Source organism: Balaenoptera physalus (assembly GCF_965194825.1).
Source record: "Balaenoptera physalus genome assembly, chromosome: 6".
Classification (NCBI taxonomy): Eukaryota; Metazoa; Chordata; class Mammalia; order Artiodactyla; family Balaenopteridae; genus Balaenoptera; species Balaenoptera physalus.
The window spans coordinates 35,054,812-35,071,097 of record NC_138885.1 but is presented as its reverse complement, the minus strand read 5'-3'; the positions used below and the strand labels follow the sequence as shown (position 1 = coordinate 35,071,097).

General features: G+C 35.2%; 1 protein-coding gene across 2 annotated transcripts in view; it reads right to left on the bottom strand.

Annotated features, from left to right (window-relative positions):
* Nucleotides 1–16,286, bottom strand: part of SPOPL (speckle type BTB/POZ protein like) — a 116,096-nt gene that overhangs the window by 86,264 nt on the left and 13,546 nt on the right. Inside the window, exon 10 of one of the 2 annotated variants that reach the window (XR_014264638.1) lies at nt 12,365–12,655. Coding sequence is in view for 1 of the 2 variants with exons in the window: in XM_082465094.1 (XP_082321220.1) it covers nt 12,511–12,655 (145 nt within the window). In the remaining variant the exon portion in view is untranslated. Of the gene's footprint in view, nt 1–11,969; nt 12,656–16,286 lie in introns of those variants that run through there. The other variant, XM_082465094.1, reaches the window with a different exon arrangement.

The following is a 16,286-nucleotide window of genomic DNA, read 5'->3' as shown; positions in this document are numbered from 1 at the left end:
CATATTGCAATAACATCTTTCAAGTGCTGAAAGAAAACAGCCGACTTAGCATTCTATATCCAGTGAAATCATAATTTAGAAACAAAGGAGAAATAGATACCAGTTTCAGGCAGAAAAAAGTTGAAAGAATTAGTCTTCATCATAACTATGCTAGAAGAAATGCTATTAGAAGCTCTTCAGAATAAATAGAAATGATGAAAATAGAGATCTGAAGGAAGGGAAAAAAGAGTACTAAAAAAGGATAAATACCTGGGTAAATGATAATAACTTTTTGTAAATAATATCCATACACACAGATATGTAATATTTTAAATGTATTTTAAAAACTATTACTGCCTTTTTAAAATAAAAAATAACAATGTATTCCGGTTGGTAGCATGTGTACACATAAAATATAAGCAGAGAAAAACACAAAAAGCGGAACTGAACTGTACTGCTGTATGTGAAGTATTATAATACTAGTTGAAGTTAGATTGTGATAAAGATGCATATTGTCATCTCCAGAGCAATCACTCGAAAACAGATCTAAGGAACTACAAGAATTTCAATATAGAAGGTAAAATAAAATATTAAACAAAAACATGCGATTCCTTCACCAGAAAGCAGGAAAGGAGGAAGAGAGAAACAAATGGACAAGATAAATACCAGATATCAAGATGGGAGAGTTAAATCCAAACATATCAATTATCACATTAATTGGAAATGGACTAAACACTCCAAGTAAATTGCAGAGATTTTCACACTGGAACAAAAGCAAGATCCAACTATACCCTATTTATAAGAAACACACTTTAAATATAAAGACAGAGGCAGTCTGAAAGTAAAAAAATGGGAAAAGATATACCTTGAAAACAGTGTAAGAAAGCTGATGTGATGATATTAATCATCAAAGTGACCTCAAAAGGAAGAGTATCACTAGAGGTAAAGATCTTTTATGAAGATAAAAGGATCAACTTATCAAGAATATGTAACTCTAAATATATGTGCCCTTAAAAACAAAGTTTCAAAATATACAAAAAATTAACAGATAAGGGAGAAGCAGACCAATTCACTGATAAAGTTGAAGATTTTAATACTCATTGTTCAGTAATTGCTAGAAAAAAGTAGACAAAAATTAGTGAACATATAGAAGATGTGAACAGCACTATCAATCAGCTTGACCTTACTGTCATATATAGCATACAGTACTCAACAACTGCAGAAAATACATTCTTTTCAAGTGCATACAAAACCTTCAAGATAGATCATATTCTGTGCCATGAAACAAGTATCAATAAATATCAACTGACTGAAAATATATGGGGTCTATTCTCTGACCACCATAGATTTAGATTAGAAATCAGTAAAAATATAATACCTAGAAAAATCCTCCCAAATAGAGGAAGTAAGCCCATGGACCAAAGAATAAATCACAAGGGATATTAGAAAATATTTTGAACTGGTGATAATGAACATACAACATACAAAACATTGTAAGATGTAATTAAGGCAGTGCTTAGAGAAAAATCAATAGCTTTACATGATTAGAAAAGAAGAAATATGTAAAAATTAACAATCTGAGCTTCCATCTTAAGAAACCAAGAAACGATGAAGAAGTAATAAAGTGGGGACATCAATGAAGTAGGAAATGGACTAACAACAGAGAAAATTAAGTCAAAATTTGTTTTTTATATTCATGTAGCAAGACCGATCATTAATTTTTTTATGGATATTTAAACAACTTTTATTTTAAACTAATTTTAAACTTACAGATTTATAGATTGTTTTCAAAGGCCTGCTCTTAAATGGTCCTTCTATGAGGCTGAGCATGGTGAAGTGGTAATATAAATGTGTGGTGGAAACACGAGGACTGAGCTCCCTGTTTGCTTCTTGCTTATCTTGTAAAACAACTTGCCCACATATACTTATATAGGCTTTACATATTTTAATTTAGAAAATTGCCACCATTTACTGATATACAGTGTACACTCTTTTTTTGTATGCTTCAAAATATGATGCCAGTCAGCTTAGTTGGTGGAGGGACCATGCCATATTCATAGTATTTAAATTAAGCCCTAAAACTATACAATTTTAGAACACACTCTGAATATTTACTGCTAAATTTTCCATTAAAACAACTGTTTATAGGGACGGATCATCATTGATCCATGACTGTTCCTCTACTAATCTGTGAGCAAGGTGCATGAGAGTAAGGGGTCTCTCTCTGAATTTGTTTTGTTTTGCTTTACCATCACTGCATCTTGTATAGAACAAGGGCTCAACTGTATAACTGAGGAAATACTCCTCCATTCAGCCCCAAACCTGAAAGGCCCAAGAGGAATGCATCAGATCAAGACTCCAATGTGCTAGACTCTCCTAAGTTTGAGTGCTACCAGTTCTCATTAAAACAAACAAAAACCAAACAGCATTTAATTATCATTCATTTTATGGAAAAAAAACCCCAATCCTCATTTCATGGAAAATGTTGTTTTGAAAATAAGAATTTACATTATTCTAGCAATTGCATGCCACTTTATTTCCATATGATTATCTAATGATGGTCTGCCTAAGAGTTAAGTACAAACTAGCAAATCAGCTTACATGACCATAATTATCTTCCCCAAGCAGAAGCTGTATCACTAACTTCTGTTCTCAGTGTTACCAAATTTACCATTCTGGATAGCTTAAAAAAAAAAATCAATTTATTGACTTTCCCAGAATGTACATTTTTTAATGTTTAATCTTTTTTCTCATTAGTAATATAAACATATATTTGTTTTATGGAAATTTTGGAAAATGCAGTCCATTGGAACAAATGATTCCCAGTACATAATCCAAAGACAAATACTCTTATTGTATTCTTATATTTCCCTCAAGTGTATTTTTATTAAATATTGGTATATAATAGTATGGTTTATCTAAACAAGATAAAAAAACCAGCAGGTTTTTTTTCTTTTTTCCTACTTCACAATTCATTTCTTTCCCTTTCTCAGTGTAATAGGATAGGATCATTTTCCTCATTGTAGTGATTTTACATCTCAACCTAAGGTCATTCCTAGGCCTTTTCCATTTTATTTGCTGCTACTGTAATTAGGATGTTATTTCTCATAAATGGTTTCTGCCAGGATATATTATCTTGCAGATTATCTCTAGATTTTCCTAGCCAGTTTACTATGAATTTGGGTCTTCTAGGAAAACAACTGTATATAACTTTCAAATATAGGCTTCCTTTCCCATACTTATATTGCTTATTTATTTCATATATATTTCATTGATTAAAATTTCTAGGATAATTTTAAATAATAAACATATTATCAAACTACCTGTGTTTTGGTTGACTCTAATGGGTCATCATTATGATGTTTTTGGCTAATGGTGTGAGGGTGGTAGTCTCAATGGTGTTGAAGAATTATCTACCTTACTAGGTTTGTAAGGATATCTTGTGAAAAAAATAAATGTGCAATTTTGCTGAATTCCACTAGATGATCATGGCTTTTACCTTACCTTTTGATGTGGTACAAAACTGATACCCTAATACTGAACCATCCTCAGAGTCCTAGGTCAACCTTAGGTGACTTCATTTTTCTTTTTATTACTACATTCTAGCTATTAGGATTTTATTTAGGATTCTATCACTCGTATTTATAATAGAGATGGGGTCTGTAAGCCTCCCTTTTTGGGTATACTGTTAGTAAAATGGGGAAAGGGATTAGGAACCAGCATTTACTAGGCTACTGCTACCTCTAGGACCATGTATTAGTGTCTTACATATATTTCTTTTTTGTTGTTGTTGCAATTTTCTAAGGTTATCTGGTTTCATACTAGTTTGATTAAAAGTATTGCTTAAATTTATTTTTCGGTATTTTCTTCAATGCACATATCATGGGAATTATCAGTTCCTAGAAAGTTTGAAGAAAGTCAACCTAGTTCCAAGCCTTTTCTGGAGGTAATTATTTTATAATTGTTTCCATTTTTTCCTTGATTGTGAATTTGGGCAACTAAGAGCTTAAAAGGCCTTTCCTGACTTAGTCCTATGTACTCACATATTCAGAATTCTCTCACTTGGATTCATTCTTACTCCCATCAAAAAAAAAAAAAAAAAAAAAGACCTGCACACACAGAGGCACTACACATCAACAAAAAGCACTACTTTTGAGCTCTACTGAATTTCAGTAAAATCACCAACTCCTCTGACCCCTGAGCCTCCATACTTATTCCCTTATATAAACACTCTCCTCTACGCCTGGCTAGCAGTAATTTACTCTTGAGATGTGCTACACAATACCCTCTATTCCCCTTTCACAGGCTTATATTTTATTGTTACTGATTTTATTAAATTCCATCAGAACAGGGCATGTCTATTACATACCCACAAAAGAGATCATTACTGAAAAGGTTTTTCTGATAGTACATATGTTTAACCTATTCCGTTTGTCATACTAGTTCTGCTAGATCTTTGTAATGTTATCTTTGCCTTCCCTCTTTTCGGTATCCTAGTTGATTCTTTCCCCTGACTTTGCCACACACACAGTATTTTGTGCTTTGGAGGATATACAGTCTATTTTAAATTCTACCAGTGGATAGTTAGAGCCTCTTATTTTTTTAAAAAATGCTTAAATGTTTATAACTCAAAGTTTAAAATCAGTGAGAAAACATTTTAAATTCTCGTTTTATGGAAGAGGAAGAATTTTGCACTTTTGTTTTCCAATGCCAGTTCCCCCCTTCCTCTTGTCTAATTTCCTTTTTACTTACAATAGATGATCACTTTCACATTTTACATTTTATAGTTGTGAACCAGCCAGGGTTCATCCGTGAGGGAAGGGAAGGAGGACCTTCTTCCAGGAGGACAACAGCTATCTCTGAGTGTAATCCTGAGGTGGGAGGAGGGGCAGGCAGGTGGGAGTGTGGAAGGTTGGGGAGAGGGGTTGCATTCAAGTTTACAACGTTACAATTAGTCAGTCTTCCCTCTACCAGTTTAAGACTCATTGCCAGTCCTTTTAAGCCTCAGCTTCCTAGGCTTGGATTAGTTTTGATCAATGTTCCCTATGCTTTGGGTACTATGTTAATATACTACCTCTATATAATTTGTGTTAACTTTAGAAATGAATCACTAAACAGCTAAGAGTTTTTGGGTCAATTTCTTTTCACTTAAAAGTATGGCCAGAGAAATATGAGTTTTAAATTTTTATTTATTGCTTGGATACTCACACTACTTATCTTTCCAATTTACAAGTCACCCAGTATGTCTAGGTTTGGACATCTGTTCATGAATTCCACCTGGAGCACTATGAATTTTCTTATTTCTAAAACTCTTAATTTTTTTAAGGAAAATGATTAGTATCTTTAATCACTGCTTCTATTCCAATTATTATTATTATTTTTTTGCACCAATTATGCAAACATTGAGTCTTCTTAACTCATCCTCTGTAAAGTCATGGCCTCCAATTGCCAACTGGGCCATCATGTTTTTTCTTCACATCTGCTATTCCAAAACTCCTCTGCCCTTCTCAAATCTCTGAAATCAGCAAACTATGGCACCAGAGTTAAATCCAGCCCACTGCCAGCTTTTGTGAATAGTTCTAATGGAACACAGCCAGCTCGTGAGCTTACATATTGTCTATGGCTGCTTTCACATTACAATGGCATGGCCGAGTGGGTAAAACGTTTACTACCTAGTCCTTTACAAAGTAAGTTTGCTGACTCCTGATCTAAACCCATCATCCACCCCCTTTACTCTGAATAGATGACTTCACAAGGAATAAAAGGCATAAAACGAGTATACCAACTTTCAGGCCAAAAAAAAAAAAAAAGCAAAGTATAAATCTGACTCTGCATCCTATGCATTTCCCCTTCACATGTTAGGGGCAGTCTCTCTGTCTGGCATCTGATGCCACTCCTCTTCTCTTCAGACTAGGACATCAGTAATCCCTTTTGTATTCTATTTTTCTGACTCCTTATTATGACATCCTAATATACTGACATTTCTCCCACCATAAAGGAAAACAAATCAAAGTAAGAAACTGAACCTAAACCCCATCTTACAGCTACGGTTTCTGCCTTGCCATCTTCGCTGGACATCCCACGGTCTATACTCAGAGCATACATTTCCTTACTCTAATCCTGCTGCTTTCCCCACTCCAAAGACTCCTTTCATTTTCTCCCTCACAAATTGAATTTATATTTTAGTTGCCTATTTGACTGCTCAGTAGCACTTGACACTGTTAACCATCCCTTTTCTTGAAGCATTCTCTTCTCCAACTGCTAGGATGGACAGTCTTCTGGTTCTGACTTTGGGATCACTCATCTTCTTTTGCAAGCTGCTCTTTCTCTGTTTGTCCCTGTCTCTGCCCTGTGCTGCCTTCTCACCTCAGCCTGCATACACTGGTTACCATCTGTAGAATACTAAGGATTCCTGACTTTATAACTGAGATCACTCTCATGTTTAAGATTCACATATCCAACCAGAATGCCCCATAAGAACCTTAAGATCAACAGGCTCCAAATCAAAATAACCTTTTTTTTTTTTTTTTCTCCACAAACTGCTGCTACTCTTGTGATTACTGTATCAGTGAATGCATCAGTACCATCCTCCACCCAGTTGCTCAAATATCAAACCTGGGAGTCACTCTTGACTCCTCCATCTTCCTTCTACCATGTGAATTTCCAAGCCCTCTCAGAATTTCCTCTCAAATCTCTCCATCCCAGGTCTCCTAGCCTAGCACAAAACACTAGTATTGTTCACCTCTTAAGAGGGTCTCCTTACCCTCTCTCCTCTAGCCCCCTCCAATCCATCTGAAGATTGACAGATTGTTGACGACATACTCAACACTCATAGGTTAAGTTCGACTCTTCTAATAAGATCTTTAAACAATCATGATCTTCGCTAACTGGTTTACAACATGAGATTTCTCTTCCCTTTATACAATGGGATATAGCCACACCTGTTTTTACTCCCATAAATGTTCCATATGAACCTTGCCAACACACAATCAGTTGGATGATACCACCACTAAACTGCCTAACTCCCACTCAATTTAAGATGAGCGTCACTTCCTCAGGAAGGTTTATCAAGTTTAACGCATCTAATTTCACTACTCTTTTTCAACTGCATGCCACTTTCACTTTTCCTCATTTTTGCCCAATTTTCATAATGACCTGCACATTTTGGGGGCATTTATAAAGTACACATTCTAAAAACCTTCTGCTGTGGCAGTTATATCAGAGTCCTCAGGACACTGGTTGCCTCTGTGTGTGTGCACGCTGCAACTGTTATTCCTAAATCTCACAATTTTTCTTTCTTTGCACTTATCCTGGTTTGAATTTGGACGAAAGGCCTGGTTTGAATTTGGACAAAAGGGTAAGATTAGATACCATAGGAATTGTTTGGCTCTGATGTCACAGACTGAAGCAGGACTACACTTGAAGCCTTTACAAAGGAATTAAGGGTGGAGGGCAAGAGATGAGGGAGAGGTGGAAAGGAAGCACTCCTAACAGGAATGACAAACTTTTTTGCCACTAATCACTGCAGATATCTCCATGCAAACCTCCCTGGTACAAAAAATAAGAAGGTAGCAATAATGTAAACATCTCTATCAATGTCTTCTATTTAAAAACAGTGATCAAAAAGCAAATGCCAGTCTTGGCCTTCTCTTAGAAACAAATGATTCTGAGGTGATAGAACAGAGGAAACACAACATTCCAATTTTCTAAAATGAAGTATGAAGGGTGCTGGCTGCTGCAGAGTAAGGGAGAAGGTTATACACAGTTCATTCAAAGTTTAGAATATGACCCCTTGTCCTATCTTACTATAGTTGTATAGATAATATTTTTTAAGTGCTTCAACCCTTCTTTTATTCTTTAAGGGTAATTCAGTGTGTGTGGACATGTGTATGTGTGTGTTGAGTATATGGAAGGTTTTTCACTGTGCATTTCTGTGACTTTGGCCGTAATTTTTAAGCACTAATTATGTTGCTGTTACTAAGCTGGTGTAGGAATACACTGCCCCAAATTTGCTCTTTTTGAGAGCAGCAAATAATTAGCTGAAATTAAGAAGGGGTAGGAGGACCAGGGAAAGGTGATCTAAATTACATAACATTAGCATAAGTCACGCAATATTGATGGTATGCATATGTTAAAGTACATATATATGTAACATCTCAGAGTCAAGGAATAAGTCTTTAGTAGGTTCCAAAAAACACTAGCTTTCCTATGTAGAAAAGACAATTACTATGCATAATTCTAAAAGTTACCATATCAAATACATGGCTCTTTTTGTAAAGCATCCCAGTAATCTGAAAAAGAATTATTCATATTTTTCAAATAAACACAAAATAAACCAATTAATTCTGAATAAGTAGTAACAACTTTATTTTAACTCAATGTGCTGAAATGCAAAAAATATTTTCAGCAACAAGATACAAAAAGTATGTATCTCATCATTGACATCAGCTGATTCAAAATGAGGCTGAAAAGTTCAAAATGTCTTTATACATTTGAATCTTGAAAATCAATTTCCCCCAGAACTGATTTTTAAATAATTTCAGCAGAATTTTATTTTCAAAAATGGGACTCACTTAAGTTATATCTTCATTCTAAAAAACTGAATGCAAAAATTAACTGGGTTACAGTATACAAGGATAAACCCTTAACAACAGAAAAAGATTTAAATACAAGAATTCTTTTTCAAACGTAAAGTCCACATACTGCAAACAGAAGACACAGCGTGGTGATTTCACTCCTAGTGAAGAAGAAGTCTCGCACGGTAGGCACTCAATATTTGTTCAACTGGACCTAAAATTTACATCATTCCATTTAACACTTAAATAAACTAGAGCTCATAATCTGTATAAAAGAGGTTTGCAAAATACTCTTATGTGTGTTGAAAGTGCTGTCTTTATAATCTGAAAAACACTAAAACCCAACCACCCACGTTGTTTTGCAAGAGTACATTGAATATTTTCATTTTATCCATCAAAGAGCATGAACATCCAACTCAGAATAATTCACCTCTTCAAGTAGACTTGGCTTTGAGAAAAGCTTGAGTTGGATTTTAACAAAACAACTTACCAAAGTCCCTAGTGTTCTATTTTAGTAACACTGGGTAGCATCTATGATCCACAATTTTATAAACAATTCTGCTTAGGTTTTAAATTTATGCACAAAACAAATGGGTAAATAAATTAGTAACTATACTTTTGGCAATTTAAGCTCTAACTTAGGTCTCATTTAAAAATAAACCAATAATGTTCATGACAACTTTTTAAGAGATCTTTGTTAATATTTTAAAGCTTAATTTTAAAATTGATGTCCTTAAAAGGCACTGTTTTCACATTTCATCATGCAGTAAATTGGTCACATTTTTGCGAATTATAATTTCCTCTCAATTGTCCCCTCAAATAAAGCACATTTAAATGGAATACATTTCAACTAACCTAAACTTTCAACATTTAACTGAGTCCTATTTTCAGAAATTCACTCTTTTGAACATACCACACACAAGTCCAAGCAAATACAAGTACATGTACACACACACGTGCGCACGCACGCACACACACATGCCCAAATGACCACGGAATACATGCAAGAATCTCCAATTACTATTTCAAGACAATGACACATGAGTATTCAAGGAGGTAACAATGGCAGGCCATAATGTTATGGCACCTCCATATTTGTGCTCCAAATACCGATACACATTAATATTAAAAAATGAAAAAGGCACAAATACAGTGTTTCTGTATCTCAATCTAAAGAACAGTTCTCCAATGGTTACTTTTATAATATGGAACATTTAAGACCAGTTACTACTTTTCTAAGAAAAAGCTCTGTTTAGGTGACAAAAGGGAAACAGGAGCAGGCTTTAGTTCAAAAGGCAACACTGCTCAGGACAAAATCTGTGCCTACCGAAACAATGTCTATAGTTTAAAAATGAAAAAAAAAAAAGGCTATTAGAGCACTCACGTCAGAATATGTTAACAGTTTTGTATCATTGTCTCAAGAACCTACAATACCAAAAATATACATAATAAATAAAAAAAATAAATCAACTACCATATGATTCTGTTAGTATAATGGTAGGAATTATATTATCTGAAAAGTGGACATTTCTACAAATGTGGATATTCTTACAGCACAGTGTTGGACGTTTTTGGTACAAAATGTGCTACCAAACTAAAAAAAAAAATCTTTATAATAAAACCCTTCAGATTTGCAATAAGCACTAAAGTAAGTATGTAAGTAAGGGTAAGCTGAAATGTTCATTACAATAGGTGTTATTACTGAAGTCACTATGGTTAGAAATGTAGATCCAAGCAGTGAATTAATTCAGAATGCGCCTGTGTGCATCTGACATAAATGAATACACCAGTATTTTTTTAATATATGACAACAAAATTCTAGGGCCTGAGGGATGAATTTTTGTTTTCTTCTAAGACCCTGGCAAAATCTCAAATTCTTAAAGTGTATGTGTATGTGTGTGTGGTTTCTTTTTTAAATTGCACATTGTAAATTTAAAGGGCTCAATCTTATGGTGAAGTTAAGGAAGTGAATTTCTGCTCCCTATAATACTCTTACATAGGATGGAATCCATTCATACGTAAGAATCTTTCTTCTATCCGAAGGGAGTCTTCCAATTTCAAATTTAGGTTAACACAACAAAGACTCAAGCTACACAGGAAGAAATGAAGATATCTGAAAATATGATCTTTTTGAACTCCAGTTTGATATGGATAACAAATGATTATTTGACAGTGTTTGTTCAATGTAAATATGAATCACTCTTGGTATATTAGGATTGCTTCAGTAAATACCTAACAGACAGATAACAAAAATAAAATCTATTTTAAAACTTCATGCTTCATCTTTTTCCTTTTGTCCTAAATTCAAAAACTAAATAAACGAATTATACAAATTTTAATCTGGAGAATAAAGTTATATATGTAAATATATAGGTATATGCATTTTTTTTTTCCAGTGAAAAAAATTTTTCCCTTGTGGTCAAATGTAAATCTTGCCTAAGAAGCATACTGCCACTGTCACAGGAAATCAGATGCAGTGACTTGACACTGATTGCTCCTGCTTCACCAGGACAATGCACCAGGGCAGACTTCCGCTGTAAACAGAGCTATCAAACACTGAAGATGTGTATGTGTTTAAAGCTAAAATTCATTTATAATAAAGAACTGGCCTGTGAAAAGCAGTTTATAGTTTATCCTGTTCACATTATGCAGAATTTCACTATCATCCACAATGTTGGTACAGTAACTGAGACAGAAAGGAGAAAGCTAGGGAGGAAAAAAGGTTTCAGAGTGTAGCCTGACATATTTCTAAGGGTTCTCTCCTTTAGTCTGCAAATAATAGCAGTTCATTGCTTTTAGAAGGAGAGTAGGCTGTCCAGGATTCATTTACTGTCAGGTGCCTTCTCCAAAGAGTGATAAACAGGCGTGAATTCAATAACGAATATCTGGAAGTCAAACCAATTTAACTATAATGGAGAATACCTTCCTTATCTATTATCACAAACATCCCAGTTGCCTCCGTCTGTCTTAAAAATTCTTTCAAAAGTTAAGACAATTAATTATACCTTATCAATTCTCTCAAAAGCAAAAAAAAAAAGTACCATTCAGTATAAAAAAGTTACACATTAAAAGTGCATATATATCTTCTTAATTGGCCCACTCATTAAATTTACATTTGGTCATCCTTACTTTTAACATGTACAGAATTCTTCATATAAATGTAGGTCACTATAAATTAAAAAAAAATTAATTCAGCACAAAACATGCTTTCTTATTGAAATCTTAACCTCAATCAGTTCTCAATCATTGTAAACTTGGATAAACTCACAAAGAAACACAAGCAAAGGTTTGTTATGCTTCTCTTAGTTTGTTGGACAGATAACATACAAACACCACAAATTTCACTAAAAATCTGGGCCAACTCATTGCATATTTGCCCCCTGAAATGAAAAATAAATTAGAATTGAAGCAGTGTATTGCCATAACTTACCTTGAAGGTAAGCAGGTTCTCCTGTATTTACAGAACTTAGACTGGAGACATTACCAGTAATCTCCAATACAAGTGCTCTTTTAAGGAAAACCTAGTTTTAAACTTTGAGATAGCATAGGACAAACCCTATAATATTCATTTGCCTTTCTCAAACTAATGGAAGATCCTCTTGAAACTTATTATCTTCAGTTATCAATATTACTGCATTATGGAGCTAGTGCAATCCTGCATAGCCTTGGTCACAATGACAAGGCACAATAAAAAAATTAAAGTATATATATGAACAAGAGAAGTCACTGAAGATAATTTAAGGCCTTGAAGTGAATTAGAGTATAATCAGTCTAATTTAAAGCTGAAGAATAAACCATAAATTATCCACCTGAAATTCAAGCAATATGCTTTTTCAGCTTCTGTTCTGTGGACAAGACAACAGAAACAACTCTTGCTTATGCTCTGTGTATTAGAATCCTTCTGGACCTGGAGGAGTGAAAGTCAATTCCATTTTTCTACAGTTCATGGAAGATTTCAAGACTGTTTTAGCCGTTTTCGTGGAATACCGAACTGCGGACACTGTGCAGATGCTAGTGCTCGGAAGGCTTCTGCTACCAAATGTGGGTGAGACTGAATCATGGACTTCCACCCAGATGTTTCCATTATGTCTGCTGCTTGGCTGAAAAATAAAATTAAGAGATGTTTACTAAAGAGTACTTTTCAAAATGCATTGCTGCACTGTCAATTTTTTTTTTTTTTAATGTACAGATTTCAACATGTTCTGGAACATTTTGTCTGCCTCTCTATGTATTCAAACCATTTGAATTCATTAAAATATCATCTTTACCTTACTGGTATTTTCTTTTGTAACTGAAACTATTCAATTTTTCTGGACATTCTACTCTTGGAAGTGTGTGACACTTGTTTGCATAGTTCTACTCCCACTGTTACCACTTCTATACCCGCTCTTTCAAGAGCTCTTTTCCCTGGCTCTTACCTGCAGGTTTTCTCTAGAGTTCCAAGTTTTGCCCTCGACTCTTCTCCCTTAACATTCTTTAGTCATCTTATCTCATCCACTATTCACAATTTTAACTATCATATTCAGTGATGATAAATAATGATTTGCTAAGTCCTAGGCCTCCCCACAAAGGTTGTTCCCAACCACTTGTTCTCTTTACTTGGATGTGCCTGGAGACCCATAAATTTGGGACTGTCGGAAAGGAACTCAACACGTTTCTCCCAAGGCCCAAATTCTTCCTCTCTCATTTCCAATCAGCTAATGCTTCCACAATCACCCAGTGATTCAAGTCAGAAACCTGGGAGTCACCCTAGACGCCATCCTTTCCAATCAGTCATCAAAGCCCTATTTTAATTCCCAAAGGTATCCCTGAATCCCTAGTTAAGGCCCACATCATCTCACATTTGAATTATTATGGGAGTCTCCTGATTTGTCTTCTACTCTCCTATCTTGCTCCTCTCAAACCAGCTTCCATGCTGCCTTAGTAACATAAACACTAACATGAACACATCCTCTTCTACTCTTCTGCATTGCCAGTACACAAGTTCTTCAGAAAGAGAAATAAAGTTTCCTAGTTCTTCCCCCTAGCTTTCTACCTCCCACTTCCATGCTCTGGCACTTTGTATAATAATACTGAACTGTTTATTGTACCTGATGTACAACATGCTCTGAGTAAATACAATTACCCAAGCAACAAATCTAGTTATCCTTCCTTGTCTCCTGTCTTCTCTCCTTTGTACCTACCCTCCACCCAAATAATATCCAAGTATTACAGATTGTCCATTCAAAATATTATATCCTTTTATTTCCCTCTGGCCGCACTGTCGCCAGTCAAGTCTAATTTTTCCCTCATCTTTTGCCTGAAATACTCCAATAACTTTCCAACTGGCCTACCTATATATAACCTTGCTCCTCAGCTACCACCACCAACTCAACCTCCCCATGACCATGCATGTGGAGAGACTGCTAAAAACACACACCTGATCATATCCTACTCTAGGTTAAAACCTTTTACTGTATGCCCATTCCTGTTCGAATAATGTCTAAAAGGCCTTCCATGATCTGATCTTTGCCTTCTTCCTCCAGCTTCTCATGCCCCACCCTCCATACTGTTCTTTCTTATCACCAAAACTTTGCACACCTGAATGTCTTTTTCGGGATATACTTTCCCACATCTTCGCTCTTCTTCATCAGGTCTTTATTTATACAATAATTTTTCAAAAGGGCTTTCTCTGACCCCTAGATTAGGTTCGGTCCCTTTGCTATATGCTCAGATGGGTATGCTCTACATTACCTATTATTACACTTAACTTCAACTACTTGTTTAATTCTTATACATCTCCTGCTAAAACATGAACTCCATGAAGGCAGGGAAAACATCTGTCATGTTCACCATTATATTCTTTGTACTAAGTAAGCACAGTGCCCTGGGAATTTACTGGATAATAAACATAAATATCTATCAAACGATTGATCAACTATTGATTCATGTGTCTATACTTTGATTCAAGCTATGCTGTCTGCAATGCTTGTTATTTCCTTCTTAGTCTGCTAATTCCTATTCCTGTTTTAAGACAAGGCTCAGTTATCTTCATCCCTAAACCTCCAGCCTTAGTCAAGTGTCCTGCACATACCCTTCTTTATCACATTACTTACCATATTATAATAAAATGATATATTCATGGATGTGTTCCTGTCATTAGATCAATTTATCAAGGACAGGATTTTTCCCCATAATTGTTTTTATATGAAGGACCCCAGCATGGTGCTTGAGACACAATAGATGCTACACAAATGTTTGCTTCACTAAATAGCAGCTAATAACAATTTTTTAAAAAATTTGCCTAACATCCAATTACCAGTGTGTCGTCATGTTTATAATTTCAACTCGTTTAGAATCACACAGATACTTCTTAATTTACCTGACATTTTCATTTATTTAATTCAACAAATAGCTATTGAAGGTCTCTACGTACAACACAGCTTCTACACGGGATATAAAATAAGCTTATATTTTTTGACATTGAAAAAGCTATACAAGGCAAAATATTTTGTTAACAGAATAAAACTAGAGCTTGAAAGTGGCAAAGTACAAAGAATCACAATACAGTCATTTGATTTTTTCTAGGATCACATACCATGATAATGTATTATCACACACTGACCAATATATAGAATAACCAATATCTTAAAAATAGCCACTAATTTTTACTTTCATAAAACAGAATTCACAAACTGTTAAGAATTCAGTTAACCAACTTCAAATCTATCAAAACAGATGAAAGCAAGGGGCCATAAATCAAACATTCATTTTCTTGTCTCTAATGCTGTCTTTTTTTACTTTCTTGTTATCAACTTTTGATAAATTGCAAAAATGGAGTTTAGGGGTTTACAGGCAAAAACTAATCAAAAGCAGATGCAAATTCCTCAACCTCCTGACTCTTGATACTGAATAATTGCAAAGAGTAAAAATGTCACTCTAAAATTGAGTGAAGGGCTTCCCTGGTGGCACAGTGGTTAAGAATCCGCCTGCCAACGCAGGAGACACGGGTTCGAGCCCTTGTCCGGGAAGATCCCACATGCCGCGGAGCAACTAAGCCCATGCACCACAACTACTGAGCCTGCGCTCTAGAGACCACGAGCCACAACTACTGAAGCCAGCACGCCTAGAGCCCGTGCTCCACGACAAGAGAAGCCACTGCAATGAGAAGCCCGCGCACCCCAACGAAGAGTAGCCCCCGCTTGCTGCAACTAAAGAAAGCCCGTGTGCAGCAACAGCAACAAAGACTCAGCCATAAATAAATAAATAAATAAATAAATAAATAAATAAATAAATAAAATGAGTGGAGAAGAAAAAAGAAGGGAATAATAAGTTCTAATAATTACATCATATTCTGAACATCCAGGCTTAGAAAGATGTCACAACTACCCTGCTCATTATAATCTACCAGGGAAAGGAAAGATCAAATTGCTACTATTTCTGGAATGGTAGGCAGTTAGCCTAATATAGCATGTGATGCAAGTTATCTGGCTACCTTAAGAAGCAGTGGGTTAGCATTCAAATGTCAAGTTTCCAGGCAAATCTGGAGGGTACATTTCCTCATAGGATAAAATAAATATTTCCCACATTTTTAGAAATGCTTTCTGAAGGGGCAAGGGCAGGATCTCTAGCAACTGAAATACCTGGACTCAGCTATATACTACATGAACATACGTGCTTAAGACATTAGAGCGTCCATCCCAGTTCACATTAGAAGCTGATCTACAATGGAGCATAGCCTCAAGAATCCAC